Source organism: Euprymna scolopes, chromosome 24 (genome assembly GCF_053919585.1).
Source record: "Euprymna scolopes isolate OS-2025 chromosome 24, ASM5391958v1, whole genome shotgun sequence".
In the NCBI taxonomy this organism is placed as follows: domain Eukaryota; kingdom Metazoa; phylum Mollusca; class Cephalopoda; order Sepiida; family Sepiolidae; genus Euprymna; species Euprymna scolopes.
The window spans coordinates 81,099,540-81,117,801 of NC_136505.1; the positions used below are offsets into that span (position 1 = coordinate 81,099,540).

General features: G+C 35.9%; 1 protein-coding gene across 1 annotated transcript in view; it reads right to left on the minus strand.

The window, feature by feature from the left end:
- Nucleotides 1-986: 986 nt before the first annotated feature.
- LOC145246796 (U6 snRNA-associated Sm-like protein LSm6) overlaps nucleotides 987-18,262 on the minus strand; it is a 33,550-nt gene continuing 16,274 nt past the window's right edge. Inside the window, exon 4 of the mRNA XM_080108595.1 lies at nucleotides 987-1,158. Within this exon, the coding sequence (XP_079964721.1) occupies nucleotides 1,124-1,158 (35 nt within the window). The 3' untranslated portion in view covers nucleotides 987-1,123. The remainder of the gene's footprint in view (nucleotides 1,159-18,262) is intronic.

Below are 18,262 nucleotides of genomic sequence, written 5' to 3' on the forward strand. Positions count from 1 at the left end.
ACGTTTTCCAACAAAGAAATCAAATTTTTTCTTGTTTTAAGTAAACTTTCAAGAAAAATATATTTTCCAACCATTAAAAAAAAAAAACATGAATTTTACTTGTTAATTTAGATTAAAATGTAAGAAATAAATTATATATAAAATTTTTGAACACGTCAATGTAGCAAATGTAATATTTTAGACGTGTTACAAATATAATAATTTTCTTTCTTTTTAATTTGTTTTTCAGAATTATTTTTGGATCTAAAATAGTCATGTGATTCAGTTGGTAATTTTCAGCAAATTGGATGAGAATAGTGAATATTAACTTCATCAAAACTGATCATTTTAAAAAGATTGTCACTCAGAAATATTGAGATTAGTGTTTAATATTTGAAGAAAAATGGGAAAAATCAGTAAATGAAATTTAACAATATCAAAAAATATTTTTTTAATTCTTTTTTTTTTTTTTTTTTTTTAATTTTTCATAATTTTTTGCTGCTTCTTCGTTATTATAGCTTGAAACTCAAAACATTGAATTTCAAGTAAAAACCTTGGCATCTACTTAATTGTCATGTTACAGGAATTAACACATCCAAAAATTATGCAAAAGGATAAAGTAGAAAATTATCAATGAAAATAGTTTTAGAAGAAAATTAGCAAAAATTGAGTTTTGCTAATTTCCAAAGTTTTCAGAAAATTATTACCTCTCTTGTTACGATTCGACCTCTTTTGTTTATTTTTAGCAAAACTCAATTTTCACTAATTTTCTTTGAAAATTATTTTCATTAATAATTTTCTCCCTTATTATTTTTTTTATAAATTTTTGGATATGTTCATTACTGTGACATGACTTGAAATTCAATAGTTTGATTTTTGCTTTAATAACAAAGAAGCACCAATGTTTTGTTTTTTTTCCATTTTGATTTTTATATTCTCATTATTAAATGATCACTTCAAATTAAATCAAAGTTGTTTTTTTGAAAAAGTTGGGAAAACCTTTCCTCTCAGACAAAACAAAAAAAACTTTTATTTAAATAAAAATTTCATGCATACAAAATGGTTCTTTTTTAGAATTGACTATGAAGTGATATTTTGATCAAATTAACACATCAATACTTTCCAGGAAAAAACTGCTTTTGCTTCATATTCGTCTTTTCTGCGTGCTGATGTATAAAACTGAAATAAAGAAAAAATCAAATATTCTGAATCAAAACAAATTTTCATCTCAAACATTCAATCACAGTAAGAATCTTCAAAATTAATTTTTATTTGGATTATTTGATCTACGTTTGATACAATAAGAATGGTAGAAAAATTCACAGTCTATTACTGCTAATTACATATCGAGGAAAGTCAAGCAACATTAAGGCTGGTCAGTAAATAAGTGGCTAACTATTTGGGAACACCAGGTATTATCTAAAAAGTTGTTCCTCATGGCCTTGCAAGCCAAAAGTCAACTAGCAACTTTAGTTAGCAATATGCACGGACGATAAAACGCTTTGGATAATCACAAGATTTCAAGGGGTTCTGCTAAAATTGTCATATTTTAAAACCAAAGCACTTTAAGTTCTCAAAATACCAGGGTTGCGGAGTCGGAGGTTTTAGCTGGAGTAGAAATTGGAGTCGAATTTCTAAAAGTACTAGGAGTCGGAGTCAGAATTTTTTATCCAACTCCGACTCCTTAAGTCCAATCATCCATTTATTTTTTTACATAGTTTTCCTCTTTGGTTTTACCAGTTTTTTTTTTTTTTGTTGTTTTGTTTTATTACATTTTTACCCCAAACAAGGCACATTGTCACTTTGATGTACTGGGTTACCATCAGGGACCTAAGTTGCAGGGGTTCTATGGAGTAGGGAGTTTAGCAGCAGTGTGTCTGTTCACATTACACTTGAACTTCTGCATGTCAGTATAGTTGGAGAAGCAGGAAGCCAGAAGAGAATTCCAAAGTCTAGCAGCTCTGAGGAAGAAACTATAAGAAGGCTTTCTTACATCAAGGGATCTCTACTATGTAGGGGTGGGACTTAGCTGCTTATTGGATTTGTCGGGGTATTTTCGTCAAGGAGGTACAAGGGTTTGTAGTTTGTTAGAGCGTCCATCATTAAAATACTTGTAAAAAAAGCAGAGGGATGCAACATTTCGTCGATGTGACAGGGGCTGAAGCTTAGATAACAGTTCAGGACTTATCAGGTTGGCGACTCTCTTTTGAACAGTGTCCAGGAGTGTAAGACTAGTAGCAGATGCACCAGCCGAAATGTGACAGTAGTACTCCATACATGGGTGAATGGTGGCTTTGTAGAGGTACAGGATACTTTCAGATGGAAGTAACTTTCTAGCACGGTAGAGAGAGCCCACCTTCTTTGCAATGATCTTGATGCATCGTTTCCAACTCATGTTTCCTGTGACAGTTAAGCTGGGGAGTTTGAACAAAGTACTTTCAGGTAATGTATCTTTAGCCATAGCTATTAGTGGTTAGTAAGGTTCCATGTAATTATTGAAGGAAACGAGCTTTGTCTTAGCAGCGTTGAACATTACCATCCATTTTTGATTCCATTTCACTACAGACTGAAGGTCTTCTTCTAGAAATTCTGCCATTATCTTAGATATGTGCTCATTAGTTTTCCTCACGTGCCTGCTATAGAGCGGGGTGCAGTCGGCAAATATACCCATCTCAGAGACAATTTTATCAGATAAGTCATTTATGAATATCAGAAATAATAAAAGAACCAAGGATCGATCCCTGAGGTACACCTGCATTTATACCATCTTGTTCAGACGTACACCCATCAAGGACAACCTGGATTCTTCTCTCATTTAAGAAGGATTTATGTTAAGTATTCGTCCAATAATACCATATTTTATTTTGATGAGAAGACTATCGTGCCATACCCTGTCAAAAACCTTAGATATATTTAGGGCTACTGTCCTCCCTTCCTCTGCCTTATCCAGTGCTTGGTATATATGTTCAGAGATTACAGTTAGAATATCTGCAGTAGAATGGACTTGTCTAAATCCATATTAAGTGTCAGACAGAAGTTTTAGCAAGTGGTGGACTAGAACTTGATTAATTATGAACTCAAATATTGATAAAAAGAGGGAGGAGGCTAATTGGGTGAGAATTTAATGGGTCATTTCTTTCGCCAGAGTTTTTGTAAACTGGTACCACAGAAACAGTTTTCCAGCAGTCAGGAAAGCAAGATTTGTTAAGGCATTTGTTTAGAAAGAACTGGAACAACCTCAGCGGAGCATTTTTTTAATAGCACAGCCGGGATGAGATTAGGTTCACATGCTTTTGAGGTGTCTAGGTTTTTATGATATCATGTACTTGAGAAGGGGTGATTTTCAGATCATCCTGTGTGGTTTCTGTCTGCCAAGGAAAATCAGGGATGGAATGGTTTGCTGGGTCCAAACTAGAGTTTGAGGCAAACTGATGGGCAAGCATGTTAGCTTTCTAAGTTGCTGTGCAAAAAACCTCATAATTATTGAATAGTGGGGGTATTGTTGATTGCCCATTATTAACTAAAATATTATAGATTTTCCAGAAATCACGAGTTCCTAATTTCTGCACTTCAATGCGTTTATTAGTGGTTTCAGTATATTCACTCTTAAATGTTGATATTTCTTTCTTACAATTACTTCTAGCTCCTATAAACTTTTGTCTGTTTGTACAGGACTTATGCCAGATAAATCTACGGTATACATATTGCCTATGAGCAATGGCAGCTGCGCAAGTAGAAGTAAACCATTGGGGAAAGTGGGATTTGCTATAGAACTTCCGTGTAGGAACATGTGCTTCAATTGTTGCTTTGAACCATTCAGTAGTCTCATTTGCGCATTTAGGAAGAGAAAAGATATTTCCCTATGAGGCATCTCTAATGTGATCTCTAATGGCATCCCAGTCAGCCTTATTGTAGTACTTTGTCGTTTGGAGCAATGGCTCTTCAACTTGGGCTTGAAACTTTAGAGTAATGTCTATCATTATCACAGCATGATCAGCATTCCTGAGTGGGCAATGAGTATCTGTTACGTAATCCTCAGGAACTGTTGTCAGAAATAGATCCAGAAGTGAGGCTTGCTTGTTCTGACGATCTGGGAGATGGGTCGGGAATGTTACTGTCTGTGTCAAGAAATGGGATGTAGCAAAGTTATGGATGATGCTACCAGCTGTGTTAGTGTAGTTAGAGAAGCCAAACAAATTTCTGTGGTGAGCGTTAAAGTCACCAAATACGTGTATTTAGGCGCTGGTGTCAAAAGAGAGTGCTACAACTATACTATCAGAGACATGATTGATTATAGTATAGTCCTGGATTGATGGAGAGTGATAAAGAAAATACAGGTAGCTAACGTTATGTTGTAAAGTTTGTTTAAAACATATGAAGGCCTGGTCATCTGATTCTGGTTTAGATTACCTAGACATGGGGAGGGTGTTACGAATATAGACTCCAAGTCCGTGCATGTGTCTGTCAGAGTCCTTACGACAAAGTGGAAGATAATCAGACATGTTAAAATGGTTAGATAGGATAGAGGAGTGCAAGTTAGTTTCACTTAGTGCTAAAATATCCGGGGAGTTTGCTAGTAGAAATGATTCAACATCATCTAAGGTTGCTCTAAGTCAATGGATAATTGTAAATGCAAGCCTCAAGGGAGGAGAGGAATTTATTGAGTGTGTGTGTCTGGTTTGAACGTTTCTTTTGGATTGAGCTGTTATTTTATTTTGCAGTTTTAGATCTAGAGTCAGGTGCTAGGCAAAACGGCTGTGCATACCACGATGCAACACAAGTAGACCATTAGCCACCACGATGCAACACAAGTAGACCATTAGCACATGAATGTGACCTCAGGAATGCTCACCAGAAATGAGTGCAGAACCCCTTTCCATGCGCGACATTGCACTACAAACATCCTGACATTATACAACTGATGATAGAGCAGCCGCTCTAAGCGCTACCAAAGAGTTAGGGTTCCTGTACTATCAGTTAGAAACAGCAACCAGCAACTGCCAAACCGCTACCCTCAAACCTGTCTGACAGCAGTCCAATCATGTTAGCATATATGGTAAACAAGCACTCACAAGATGCCCAGCTATAAGGGAAGGGAATGAGGCAAATGTGGCAGACGGCATTCATTGCCCTAGTCAGGGAACAATGCACTGGAACTCTCTAATGAGTCCCTGCGGCCGCACCTCTGCAAAAGAAAGAGTATGGAAGCCTGCCGATAGGCAGAGCATATCTACTCCTTAAGCAGTTTAGGTTTGCAAACCGGTGATTTGATCAAGTCACCAGCTCTAGAGAAGTTGTTATCAAGGACTGAGGAGGCTTCCTTCCCCTGTTTGGTGCCAAATCGTATGAGGTCAGTGGCACAGGTTTACAAATTGGAGTTTTCCTTCTAGATGGATGACCTGACCAGATCTACGGGTCCATCAGCACCAAAAGGGTTTTCCCAGCGCCTGGTTTCAAAGCCAGGTATTTCTATGCCCCTGAAGTGATCGTTTGGATTAATAGATTTAGTATCAAAGAATTAGTATCTGCTTTGAAGTGTCAAAGGATTAAAATTGGAAGATGTGGCTATGTTTTGGAAGGAGGTATCTATGAGTATGGGGTGTAGATTTAAGGTTAATATCTACTAGGGTTAAGAAAAGATGAACTATTTTGTGAATTAGTGATTAATTGGAAATTATAGTATAAGGTTTAGGGTACGTTTTGAGATGTGCATTAAGTGGTAGCTTTCATGTAAAGATAATCACCAGTACTTTATCCCATCTAAGTGAAAGATATAGTTGCTAGTTAATATAGATCACTTATAATCTCGGCACTGTGGCTAATAGGTATCTATTTTATAGATATTCTGTAGAATATAAATATAGGTTAAGATAATGCACCCTTTAGCAATAGAAATCTATAGATGTTTAGTATTTATTGATTTTTAAAGGGTCAGCCTACTAAAGTTTAGGACCGGAACCTAAACCCCCCTCCCAAGGTACGTGCAAAGTATGTGATTTTATATCAGCTTGGAGAGAAGAGCAATTGGTTTTTTGTCCAGTTGGAACAGGAGAGATGATATACTTACAAGAATACAGGATTAATATACAATAAAGATATACAGGAATTTGGGGAGGATTTAGGAGTATAAGGATTTTTAATGTTTATCATGCAAAACAGACAGGAGGCAAAGTATTATCAGTTCAAAGCAGACATTAAAAAATAACATTTGTGCTAGTAATCAGTAATCATATACATGTGGCCAGTATAAGCCTTATATTTAATCATGAAACTAAGTCATAGAATGATAAATTATGATTTCCAAAAAGAGGGAAGCAATATAAGTAAATAAGTTAGAAAAACATTTCATCCGAGGCATGAAAATTGTTAAACAAAATGTTTTTACTATCCCCTCCTATCTGCAATTTTTCTTTTCACCCCTCACTCTACATTTCACCCATCTTGGAGAGAAAGAAATCAATCACTAACGCCTCATCCTTCACCCACAAAATTTTCTTTTCTTCATTTCATCCCATCTATAGAGCATCCCCACTTAGAGACCGGCCTGCAAGAGCTCAGGTTCCTTTATAAACCAAAGTGGAATAGGCGGTCTATCAACTAGACGGGGTTGGGAGGGTCCTACTAACCACTTTTGTATTTTTTCTTCCCCCGCCCTCGACACGAATTATTGTATCATCATTATCTTTTTTGTTTTTACACGTTAATAAAAAATGTTTTAAACAATTGGGTTCTAAGTAGGACATCCCCCAGTATGAAAGGGTAAATGCGGTATCATGGTGAAAGATACTAGCTAAGAGAAACTTTGTTTTAGTTCTGGAGTGACAAGGATGACCAACAACCCCCCTTTTTCCCCCCTTTTGAGTTGGCCTTGTGCCTAAGTTCAGTTGGAATTTACTTTGTAATTTTAGCTTGAATAAAGAATTTAATATCTCAAAGTGTAGTATCTGTTCCGGCAGATGCTGCAAGCAAAGACCATAAGTGGGGGCAACCCCACATATCAGACCATTGCTCTTGTAGCAATCAGTTATTGGTCAATGTAGGGGAAACCCTTCATACCAATTGTCACAATCCAGCTCCTCTACTCCTCGGGGAGCTGGTCCCCATTTTCCCAATCTCTTCACGTTAAAAAATGGCCTTGTGCCTAATTTGCTCAGTGGGGAAGCAAATAAATACAGCCCACCTTCTTCGCAGGAGCTTTAGCAATGTTCTGAATGTATCTATTCCAGTTCATGTTCCTTGTAAACGTTGGGCCAAGGAGTTCATGTAATGTGTTTTTGACCATTGCTATTGGTGGTAGAGAAGGTTTCTTGTAATTATTGAAGGAAACAAGCTTAGTCTTGACAGCATTGAATGTGACCATCCATTTTTGTCCCCATTCCACTACAGATTGGAAGTTTTCCTCTAGTGTTTCTGCCATTTCCTTAGATATACATTCATTTGTTTTTCCCTCATGCCTGTTATAGAGTGGTCATCAGCAAATATACCCATCTCAGAAACAATTTTATCAGGGAGGTCATTTATGAATATCAGGAACAATAGACGTCCAAGGATAATAAATACTCCCGCATTTATATCAGATTGTTTAGATGTACGACCGTCGAGGACAACCTGGAGTTTTCTCTTACTTAAGAAGGATTTAATTACATTATGTATTCTTCCAGTGATACCATATGATCTAATTTTCCTTAGAAGACCATTGTGCCATACCCTGTCAAAAGCCTTAAATATATCGAGGACTACCGCTGTACTTTCCTGTTTTGTCCAGTAAACGGTATATACATTCAGAGATTACAGTTAGGATATCTGCTGTGGAACGGGCTTGCCTAAATCCATATTGATTGTCGGTCAGGAGTTTAGGTGTTGGACTAGGGTTTGATTAATTAAGGATTTAAATATTTTTGCGAAAAGCGAGAGGAGGTTAAAGGGGCGATAATTTAATGGGTCAGTTCTTCCACCAGAATTCTTGAAAACTGGTACCACAGAAGTAGTTTTCCAGCAGTCAGGAGAGCAAGATTTGTTAAGGCATTTTTTAAAGAGTATAGAGAGAACTGGAGCAACTTCAGTGGAGCATTTTTTTAATAGCACAACCGGGATGAGACCAGGTCCACATGTTTTTGAGGGGTCTAGATTTTTTATGATACCATGTACCTGAGAAGGGGTGATTTTCAGATTATCTAGTGTGGCGTCTGTTCATAAAGGAAAATCATGGAGGAAGTGGGGTGCCGGGTCCAATGTGGAGTTTGAGGCAAACTGATTGGCAAGCAGGTTAGCCTTTTCGGTTGCCATGCAAGCAACCTCATGATTGTTTGATAGTGGGAAAATCGTTCACTGCCCATTATTTACTACACTGTTGTAGAGTTTCCAAAAATCACGGGTTCCTAATTTCTGTGCGTCAATGTGTTTTCATGGTTATTTCAGTGTATTCTGTTTTAGCTGCCACTATTTCTCTCTTACAATTACTTCTAGCTTCTATATACTTCTGTCTATTTGAACTGGACTTATGTCGGTTGAATCTGCGGTATGCATGCTGCCTTTGAGCAATGGCAGCTGCACGTAGAAGTCAGCCATTGCGGAGAGTGGGGCTTGTTATAGAATTTCTGTGTCGGAACATGTGCTTCAATCGCAGTTTTGAACCATTCAGTGATCTCATTTGCACACTGTTCAGCTGGAAGAGAAAAGATATTTCCCCATGGGGCATCTCTGATGAGATCCCTGATGGCTTCCCAATCAGCCTTTTTGTGATACCTCATTGTTTTGAGCAGTGGGTCTTCAGTTTTTGGGGCGATTTCTACCATTATCACAGCATGATCAGGATTCCTGAGTGGGCTGTGGGCATTCGTTTTACAATCATCGAGAACTGTGGTCAGAAATAGATCTAGAAGAGAAGCATGTTGATCTGCTGGTCTAGGAAACGTGTTGGAAATGTAACCGTCTTTGATAGGGAATGAGATATACAGAAGCTATGTGTTGTGCTACCTGCTACGTCTGTGTAAGTAGAGAATCCAAGCCAGTTACTGTAGTGGACATTGAAATCACCAAGTACATGTACTTGTGAACTAGTATCGAGGCAGAGTGCTGTATCTATGCTGTCAGAGACTTTGTTTATTAGGGTACAGTCCTGGGTGGAGGGGGAGCAGTAGAGAAAATACAAGTACTAATATTATGTTGCATGTTTAGTCTGAAGCGCATAAGGGTCGTCTGATTTTAGTTTTGGTTCTCTAGTCAGGGGGAGGGTGTTACGAATATAGACTCTAAGCCCATGCATATGTCTGTCTAAGTCCTTACAGCAGAGTGGGAGAGAACCAGGCAATTAAATAAAAGAAGGAAGTATTAAAATCAAAGCACACATTTGGCTCTTAAGGCAGATACTCCCTCCCTCCTTCTTTCTTACTGTTCTCAAATAAACGCTAATCTTTGCACCTCAATTCATTCCACGTGGAGACACTGGTCTTTTAGCTAAACCAACATGGGTTGCTCGAAGAAGTTAAGTGCATCTATTCATGTGGTGTGTAATTTTTTATGTAGATTTAATCCATTTCTTTTGTTTTCTTTGCTTTATATTCCCTTACATATTCAAGTAATTATTAATATCCTATTCATTTATTTTGTTTTCTTTGCTTTATATTCCCTTACATATTCAAGTAATTATTAATATCCTATTCATTTATTTTGTTTTCTTTGCTTTATATTCCCTTACATATTCAAGTAATTATTAATATCCTATTCATTTATTTTGTTTTCTTTGCTTTATATTCCCTTACATATTCAAGTAATTATTAATATCCTATTCATTTATTTTAAAACAAATTAGTTGCTAGAGAAGATTGATTCTCTCACAGTACTTGAAAGATACAATTTCTTGTAAATGTAAGCGGAGAATCTATCTCTAATCCTACGCTTATTTATGTAAAATAGAGAAAAACTTTAAAGTAAGATACTCAATATCTTCATTCATGCGGGGAGCAGACAAATACTTGGTGTAGAAACCAGGCGCATGGTTACCCCTCGCAGTGTGGTGGACCCGTAGATCTTTTCGGATCATCCATGTAAGAGAAATAAACTGATAATAAAACTGGCGGAGGGAGGCCTCATCAGTCATGGTCAACAACCTTCCTGGAGCCAGTGACTCGAACAAAATCCATGGTTAGCAAACCTAACTTGCTTAATGAGTAGATAGGCTCTGCCTATCGCCGGCTTTCACACTTTTTCTTTGTCTATTAGCCAAACCAGAGGTACAATACAAAGGACTCACCAGAGCCACCTTGTGCTTGGCCTTGTTTTATAACTAGGACATTGAATGCTGTTCCCCTATTCCCTATTTTAAATTTCACTCTTTCTCTCAGAAACTGAGAAAATTGGGTTTGCTTGCATGTCACTTGTGTTCACATGACTTATTTGTCTGAAAGGTTGAGGTTAACTGATTGACAGTTTTTCTGAGTGCTGTTTTTGACTGGCAGTACAGGGGCCCTAACTTTTTGGTAATCCTTAGACCAACTGCTCTGTCATAAGCTGTATAATATAAGGATTGTTGTAGTGCCATGTTGCGCATAGAAAGGGACCCTGCTGCTATATCTGGTGGGTTTTCATGAGACCACAACTTCTAGACAGAACTCGGCTAATGAGCCACTATGTGTATACTTAGTGTCAAAACAGGCCAACTTTGCTCAACACTCTTCCCCTAACCTAAGCTGACATTAAACAAAAACGTAATGAAATGACAACCCAAACAAATATCACAATAAAACCAGACAACCACCCAAACAAAACCAATTCGCCTCCGCCCTTGAGGCTCACTTTCACAAATATCCGTGGGCTTAAAAGTAATATAGATGATGTAGAGTCATACTTTTTAGTAAACTCCTCAGATATCTTACCATTAAGTGAAACAAACTTACAGTCTTCAATTCGCTCTAACTACTTTAACATGACAGGATACCTCTCTCTTTGATGTAAGGACTCGGATAGATATATGCACGGGCTTGAAATCTATATCCGTAGCACCCTCCCTTAAATTACAGAGAAAAATCTTGAATCAGATGACGAGGCTTGTATGTAGCTTTCGACTAACATTTCATAACTGCGTTAATTACTTATATTTTCTCTACCGTTTTCCCTTAAGTCAGGATTGTACCCTAATCGATCATGTCTTTGATAGTATAGATGCAGCACTCTCCTCGGATAGTAACGCCCAAATACATGCGTTTCGTGACTTTAATGTCCACCATAAAAATTGGCTTGGTTTCTCAGGTTACACAGATGCAGCTGGATGCTCTACTTATAGCTTCTCTATAGCCCATTCCCTCACACAGACAGTAATGTTTCCAACTCTCCTACCAGATCGTGAACCTCAGCAGGCTTCACTTCTAGACCTATTCCTCACCACAGGACCTGAAGATTGTGTGACTAATGCCCACAGTCCACTTGGAAACACAGACCACCTCGTGGTATCAGTTGACATATTTAAATCCCAACCTCAAGGTGAGAACCATTGCACAAAACAACAAGGTACTACAACAGGGCTGACTGGGGAAACCATTAGAGAACTCATCCGAGATGCCCCATGGACTGATATCTTCTCGCTTCCTGCTGAACATTGTGCCAGTGAGAAAACTGAATGGTGCAAAGCGGGCATTGAAGCACACATCACCATGCGAAAGTATTATAGCAAGCCCCACTCACTCCCATAGTTCACTACAGATTGTGCAGCTGCCATTGCACAAAGACAGCACGCATTCCGACGTTTTATACGTCATATATCAAATACAAATAGGCAAAAATTCATGGATGCTAGAAATCATTGTAAGAGAAAAATAGCAACATCCAAAAGAAAACATGCTGAAATAATCAGGGAATGCATAGAATTATAAAAGATAAGAACTTGTGATTTCTGAAAAATCTATAATAGTGTAGTGAATAAAGGGCAATCAATAATTCTTTCATTGAGCAACAACCAGAAGGTTGCATGCACGGCAATGAAGACGGTGAAACTGCTTGCCTGGCGATTCGTCTCCAACTCCACCTTAGAGCCAACAAACAACTCCCTCACAAATTTCCCTATGCGGACTGAAGCTACATTAGATGATGTAAAAATCACCCTTTCTCATGTCCGCAAAATCATAAAAAACAAACACCTCAAAGGTCTGATCTCATCCTGCTATAGTAATTAAGAAATGTTTAACTGAGCTAGCCCCCATACTTTCCAAACTCTACAATAAATGCCTTGCTGAATCTTGCTTCCCTAATAGCTGGAAGATGGCCTCTGTTGTACCAGTGTACAGGAATTCTGGTGAAAGAACAGACCCTCTCAATTATCGCCCCATTAGTCTCTTCCCCTTCTTCGCTAAAATCTTTGAGACCTTAATTAATCAAGCACTAGTTCACCACCTCGCAAAAGCAAATTTTCTCTCTGACAAACATTATGGATTCAGGCAATGCCGTTCTACTGCAGATATTTTAACACTTATCTGTGAACGTATTTACCATGTACTGGATAAGGCGGGCAAAGCCACAGCTGTAGCCCTTGATATATCCAAGGCCTTTGACAAAGTCTGGCACAAGGGGCTGCTAATGAAAATTAAATTGTACATTATAACTGGATGTATACTAAACATAATTAGATCTATCTTAGACAATAGAAGCATTGTTGTCACTGACAGACGTACATCCAAGCAGCATAACTTTTACTGCAGGAGTGCCTCAGGGATCGATCCTTGGACCATTATTATTCCTGATATTCATAAACGACCTCCCTGATAATATTGTGTCCGAGATGGGTATATTTGTTGATGATACAATTAGCAATACACATGAAAAAATTGAAATAGCTTGAAATATTTCAATATTGGTCTGCATAGAAAGAGCTTGATGAGCTAAGAAAGAATCTTTTTAAATTTTTTAAATCTGATTAAAATTAAGGAAGTTATGGCTATTTTTGTGCCTCACACGTTTGGATATTTTTCCCTCTTTAAGACCATATGCGTTTCGTCACATTTTTTACACTACTTTTTCAGTAAAAATGTCATATCTTTGTTAAAACACAAGACTAAGAAATGAAATTTACCATATAAGTGTATTTTTGTACAAGGAATCAGAATATGCAACTGTAAATCTCCCAAAGTTTATGGTTTCCAAATAATCTGCAGTAAATGTGCATAAATATGCAGCAATTCCTTAAAAATGCCATGTATCCATAAACAGAAAAGAAGTTGGAGAACTCAAAGTTGAATTGTAATGTGCTTTATGTACAAAAAACTTAAATCTAAACATAAGACCATTTAAAAATGAATATATTGCAATATTTCTTTGGTATTATTGTAGATTAACACCTTCTGTTTAACCCCACTCAACTCCTTCTGACCACCCCTCCAAAATGTGATTCTACCTTTTTAGGAAATTATGTATAAAATGCCATGAAAAACTTTAATGAAAGATAAACAAATTATTTTAGAATTGAATGTAAAATAATTTCCTATTACAGGTCATTCTAACATTTTAGGGCAGTTAACTGTTTTTTTTTTCTATGGGAAAATATGCATGCTTTTTTTTTTTTTTTTTTTTTAAAGATGATTATGTGTAGTTTTAAGAGGGTTTCTATGCAATGAGAATATGGGGAGGGTTGCCATTCGGACTTTGAATTAATTGTAGGGCTAAGGAAAATTATGTGTGAACATACTGAAAACTTGACAGAGACAAAGCTAACAAAAACAATATTAGAGGGGAGAGCGGTTAGTTTCACAAAAATTTAATGTAAAATAATTCATCATTTCCTGGCCGTTCTAGCATTTTAGGACAGTTAACCAATTTATTTTTATGTGTATTTTTCTTTAAGGAAGGATCTATTTTTTGTTTGTTTGTTTTAGATGCTTGTATGTGGCTTACAGAGGTATTTTGTTGGGGGGGGGGCTTGCCACTCGAACTTAGTGTTATTGTTAGGGTTAAAGAGTGTTTTAGGAGGAGACTTGCCACACATAATTTGTATTAGAGGTGAAGTTAAGAGAGCTTTTTTTCAAAAAGAGCGTTCAAAAATTTGTTGATTTCTATTTTCGAGGTTGAAGGTGTTAATTCCATAGGCCGTTTATACTACGCTGGAGCAGGTTGTAAAAATATCTTTCGCTTAATAAGTAGAAAAAAAAATAACGAAATAAAAAGCTTCCTAATTGTAGTTTGATGTGTTTTCTAACTGCTTTTAAAATTTCAAGAATATTGATATAGATTTTGAGGGTTTGTATTACTATACACATAGATTCGAAAAAGTTGTCAAAAAAAAAATATATAACAAATAAATGTTATCAAAAGCAAGTTACTTTTCTACCTAACTGGATAATTTTTTAGTGTTTTTATTTAATGTAACATGTTTATTCAGCTTAAAAACAGTGTTTACCGATGTTTTGGAAAATTTAAAATGGCGCCCGGCTCTCTTGAAACAGTAAGTTTGGGGAAAAGAGTTAAAAATAAAAAAGTAGACAAAATACTGCTAGAAACTCGCTCAATATATGTTACCGTGACATAGGCTGACATATATTCGGTGAGTTTTTAACAGTATTTTGTATAGTTTTTTTTTATTTTTAACTCCTTTTCGCAAACTTACCGTGTCAAAGAGAGTCGGGCCGGGCGCCATTTTTAATTTTCCACGGTAAACACTGTATTTTTTTCGAGCTGAATAAACATGTTACATTGAATAAAAACACAAAAAATATATCCAGTTTGGTAGAAAAGTAACTTATCTTGCCTTTGATAACATTTATTTGTTATATATTTGTTTTTTGACAACTTTTTCGAATCTATGTATAAACGAGATTTTGATACTTATTTTGATTTTGAAAAAAAACATTTGTGGCTGTTCGCAGTAAAACATTGTTTTAATTCGCTGTTCAAAACTAATTTAAAGAATAAAAGTGCATGCAAGCTATATATCTACAAAAGTTTTTGTTTTTTTAACCATGTTTTTAAATTTGACGAGATTTGTGAGAAATTGCAACAGATTTATAATGCCGAATTGGTTAGGATTGTTGTTATTATATATTCTGAAAACCGAATAGTTCTAAACTCATGTTATTCTGATAACAAAATAGCTCTAATTAAACATAAGAACATTTATATTCATATTTTCATGTTTTTCTTAATTCGTTCTTGAATAAAAATTAAAGAACGCGTGTTTGTTTACAACTGTGCTATCGCTGATTCTACAGGCTGGAGCTGCTGCTGCTGCTTAAACTTCATTTGACCAAATTCGATAAATAGAAACAATTTTTTTTTTTCGGGTAGGTCCTTTTAAATTATCAATTACCGCGGTCCTACTCAACATAAAACAATACTTTTAATTGATAAAGATAGTAAAAAGATTGATTTACTTACTACTGGGTGTCCGAAGAATTTTTTTTTCAAAATGTTCAATACTCGTCATATTAAAGTCTTATTTTTAACACGACAAAAAAAGAAATGGTCAAAAATATTTTGGACACTTGACAGTATTAAAATTAACACCTCTTCTAATTGGTTCCCAAATTTCATGACGAAATTCTTCATACAATCACGGTACGGACCTTTAGAAAACAGGGGGGGTCATTACAAAACCTTACCGAAAACGTCATTTTATGACGTTCACATTTTTATCACTTTATTTGCTTAAAACTCTTAAAATATATAATGTACATTCATATTTATTAATTCATTTGAAAGTATATTCATTTCCGAACAAAACAGTAGTAATTTGAAGACTTGAAGTGCTTTGGTTTAAAAAATATGGCTATTTTAGTAGAACTACCTTGAAATCTGTGATTATCCAAAGCGTTTTTTCGTCCGTGTGTATTACTAATACAATGCTCTATAACATGCATGAGGGGAGAACAGATGTACATAAATCTAAGACAATGGCAAAATCATTAGAAAATGACCTCCAGACCATTATGGAATGGGGTCGCAGAAGGATGGTAACATTTAATGCTAGTAAAACTAAGCTGCTCTCCTTTAACAATTACAAGACGCCTCCCAACCACCTATATCGATGACAAATAACACCCTACCTGAGAAGTCTACCTCCAAACTCCTCGGCCTAACATTTGCAGGCAATATAAACTGGAACAAATACATAGAGGACATTGCAAAAACTGCTGCAAAGAAGGTGGGTTCCCTATATCGAGCGAAAAGACTAATCACACCTGAGTATCCTGTACCTCTACAATGCCACCCATGCATGGAGTATTGCTGTCACATGATAAAGTCCAAAAAAAAGTAGTCAATCTAATCGGTCCCACTTTATCAACGAAGCTCCAGCCCCTGTCTCATCACCGCAATGTTGTATCTCTGTACCTGTTTTACAAATTTTTTAATGGAATGTGTTCTGATGAACTTGTTTCACTTGTACCTCCTTCGCCATTCATATCCCCGACAAACCCGTAGTTTTCTGTTAGTGATGTCATTTGTTTTAAATGAAATTTATTTTTGTCTGCTTGTCGTAATTCTTGTAAAGTTTAACACTCTACATTTATATAAGTTTTCATGTTCAAAATCTAAAGCATAATGTTTTCAAAAGCCAATAATTATGAAACACTAACCATTAATATGGATGTCAAATACTCTCTCAAAAAATAAAACTCCCTTAATCCTAACTCTAACTCTAGGTACTCCTCCTAAAATCTTCTTTAGCCCTAACAATTATGCTAAGTCTGAGTAGCAAGCTCCTCACCAAACAAAATTCCTCGTAATACTACATATAAGCGTCTAAAATAAATAAAAAAACAGAACAGATTCTTCCTTAAAGAAAAAGTGCACGATTTATCCCCCATAAAAAAATAAATTGGTCAACTGTCATAAAACGCTAGAATGGTCTCAAAGTGATATCATTTTACATTAGATTTATGTGAAATCAACCTCCACTCTAAATTCTAAAATTGTTTTCGTTTTATTTCTATCAAATCTTCAGGATGTTCACACATGATTTCTTTTAGCTCTATCATTAACCCAAAGTCAGAGTGCCAACACCCATCATCTCATAATTGCACAAAGATCCTCTTAAAACCACACATAATTGTCTTTAGAAAAAAATAAATAAAAAAGCACACAGGATTTATTTCCCATAGAAAAAAAAATGGTTAACTGCCCTAAAATGCTGGAATGGGTCAAAATTAGGAATCATTTACATTAAATTCTAAAATAATATTTGTTTATCTTTCATTTAAGTTTTTCAAGGTGTTCACACGTAATTGCCTACAAAGGTAGAATCATATATTTTGGAGAGGTCGTCAAATGGCGGGGGAGGGGGGGGGAGGTAGTAATCTACATTAATACCAAAGAAATATTTCAATACTAGCAAAAGTACCTGTCGTTGACTGGGTTCAAAAATAACCTACGGAAAATGGACTCTGATTTATGAAAGTATGCTAGGTTATGAAAAAGAAGGGTTGTAAAGAGATAGCTTCGAATTTGGGGGTATCAAAACCAAAGCAAAATATGATGATAGTAAAAATAAAATAGATAAACCCCATAATTTATTATACCATACCTGTTCACACTGAAACACTTATCACAATATTCTGTGGATCTATATTAAAAAAACCTTATTAAACTTTGTGACATATTTCCATTCTATGGAGGTCAGGCACGAACGAACACCCCATAATTTTATTATACCATATTTCTTCAAACTGAAACATAATTATCAAAGTATACGTACACAGATAGATATGAAAAGTCTTTATTAAAGTTTGTGCCTATTTCCATTCTATGGAGGCCAGGCGCGAACGCAGACGCCACAATTTTATTATAACATCCCTATTTAAGTTAAAACATACTTATCAAAGTATTCTTATGTACATCTATATCAAAAACACTTGTAAACGTTTTTTTTTTTAAATTTTTAAATTTTTTATTTCCATACTTTGTGGACCAGGCGCGAACGCAGACCCCACAATTTTAATGAACCACCGTTCTGCCAGATCAAACATACCCATTCCTGTGTCTTGAGTCATCTTCTATCATTATATGTAATCAGTTTTTTAAAATAGTCAACCATATAGGAGCCTATTCGTGACCAGACACACACACACACACACACATTCAGCTTTATATTATAGATATTCATTTTTAAACAGTTCTAGATTTCTATTTCAGTTATTTGTACATAAAATGTATTACAATTAAACTTTGAGTTCTCTAACTTCATTTCTTTTAATGGATACATGGCATTTTTAAGGAATTGCAACATATTTATATGCATTTACTGCAGATTATTTCGAAACTATTAATTTCTGGAGATTTTCAGTAGCATATTCTCATTCCTAGCACA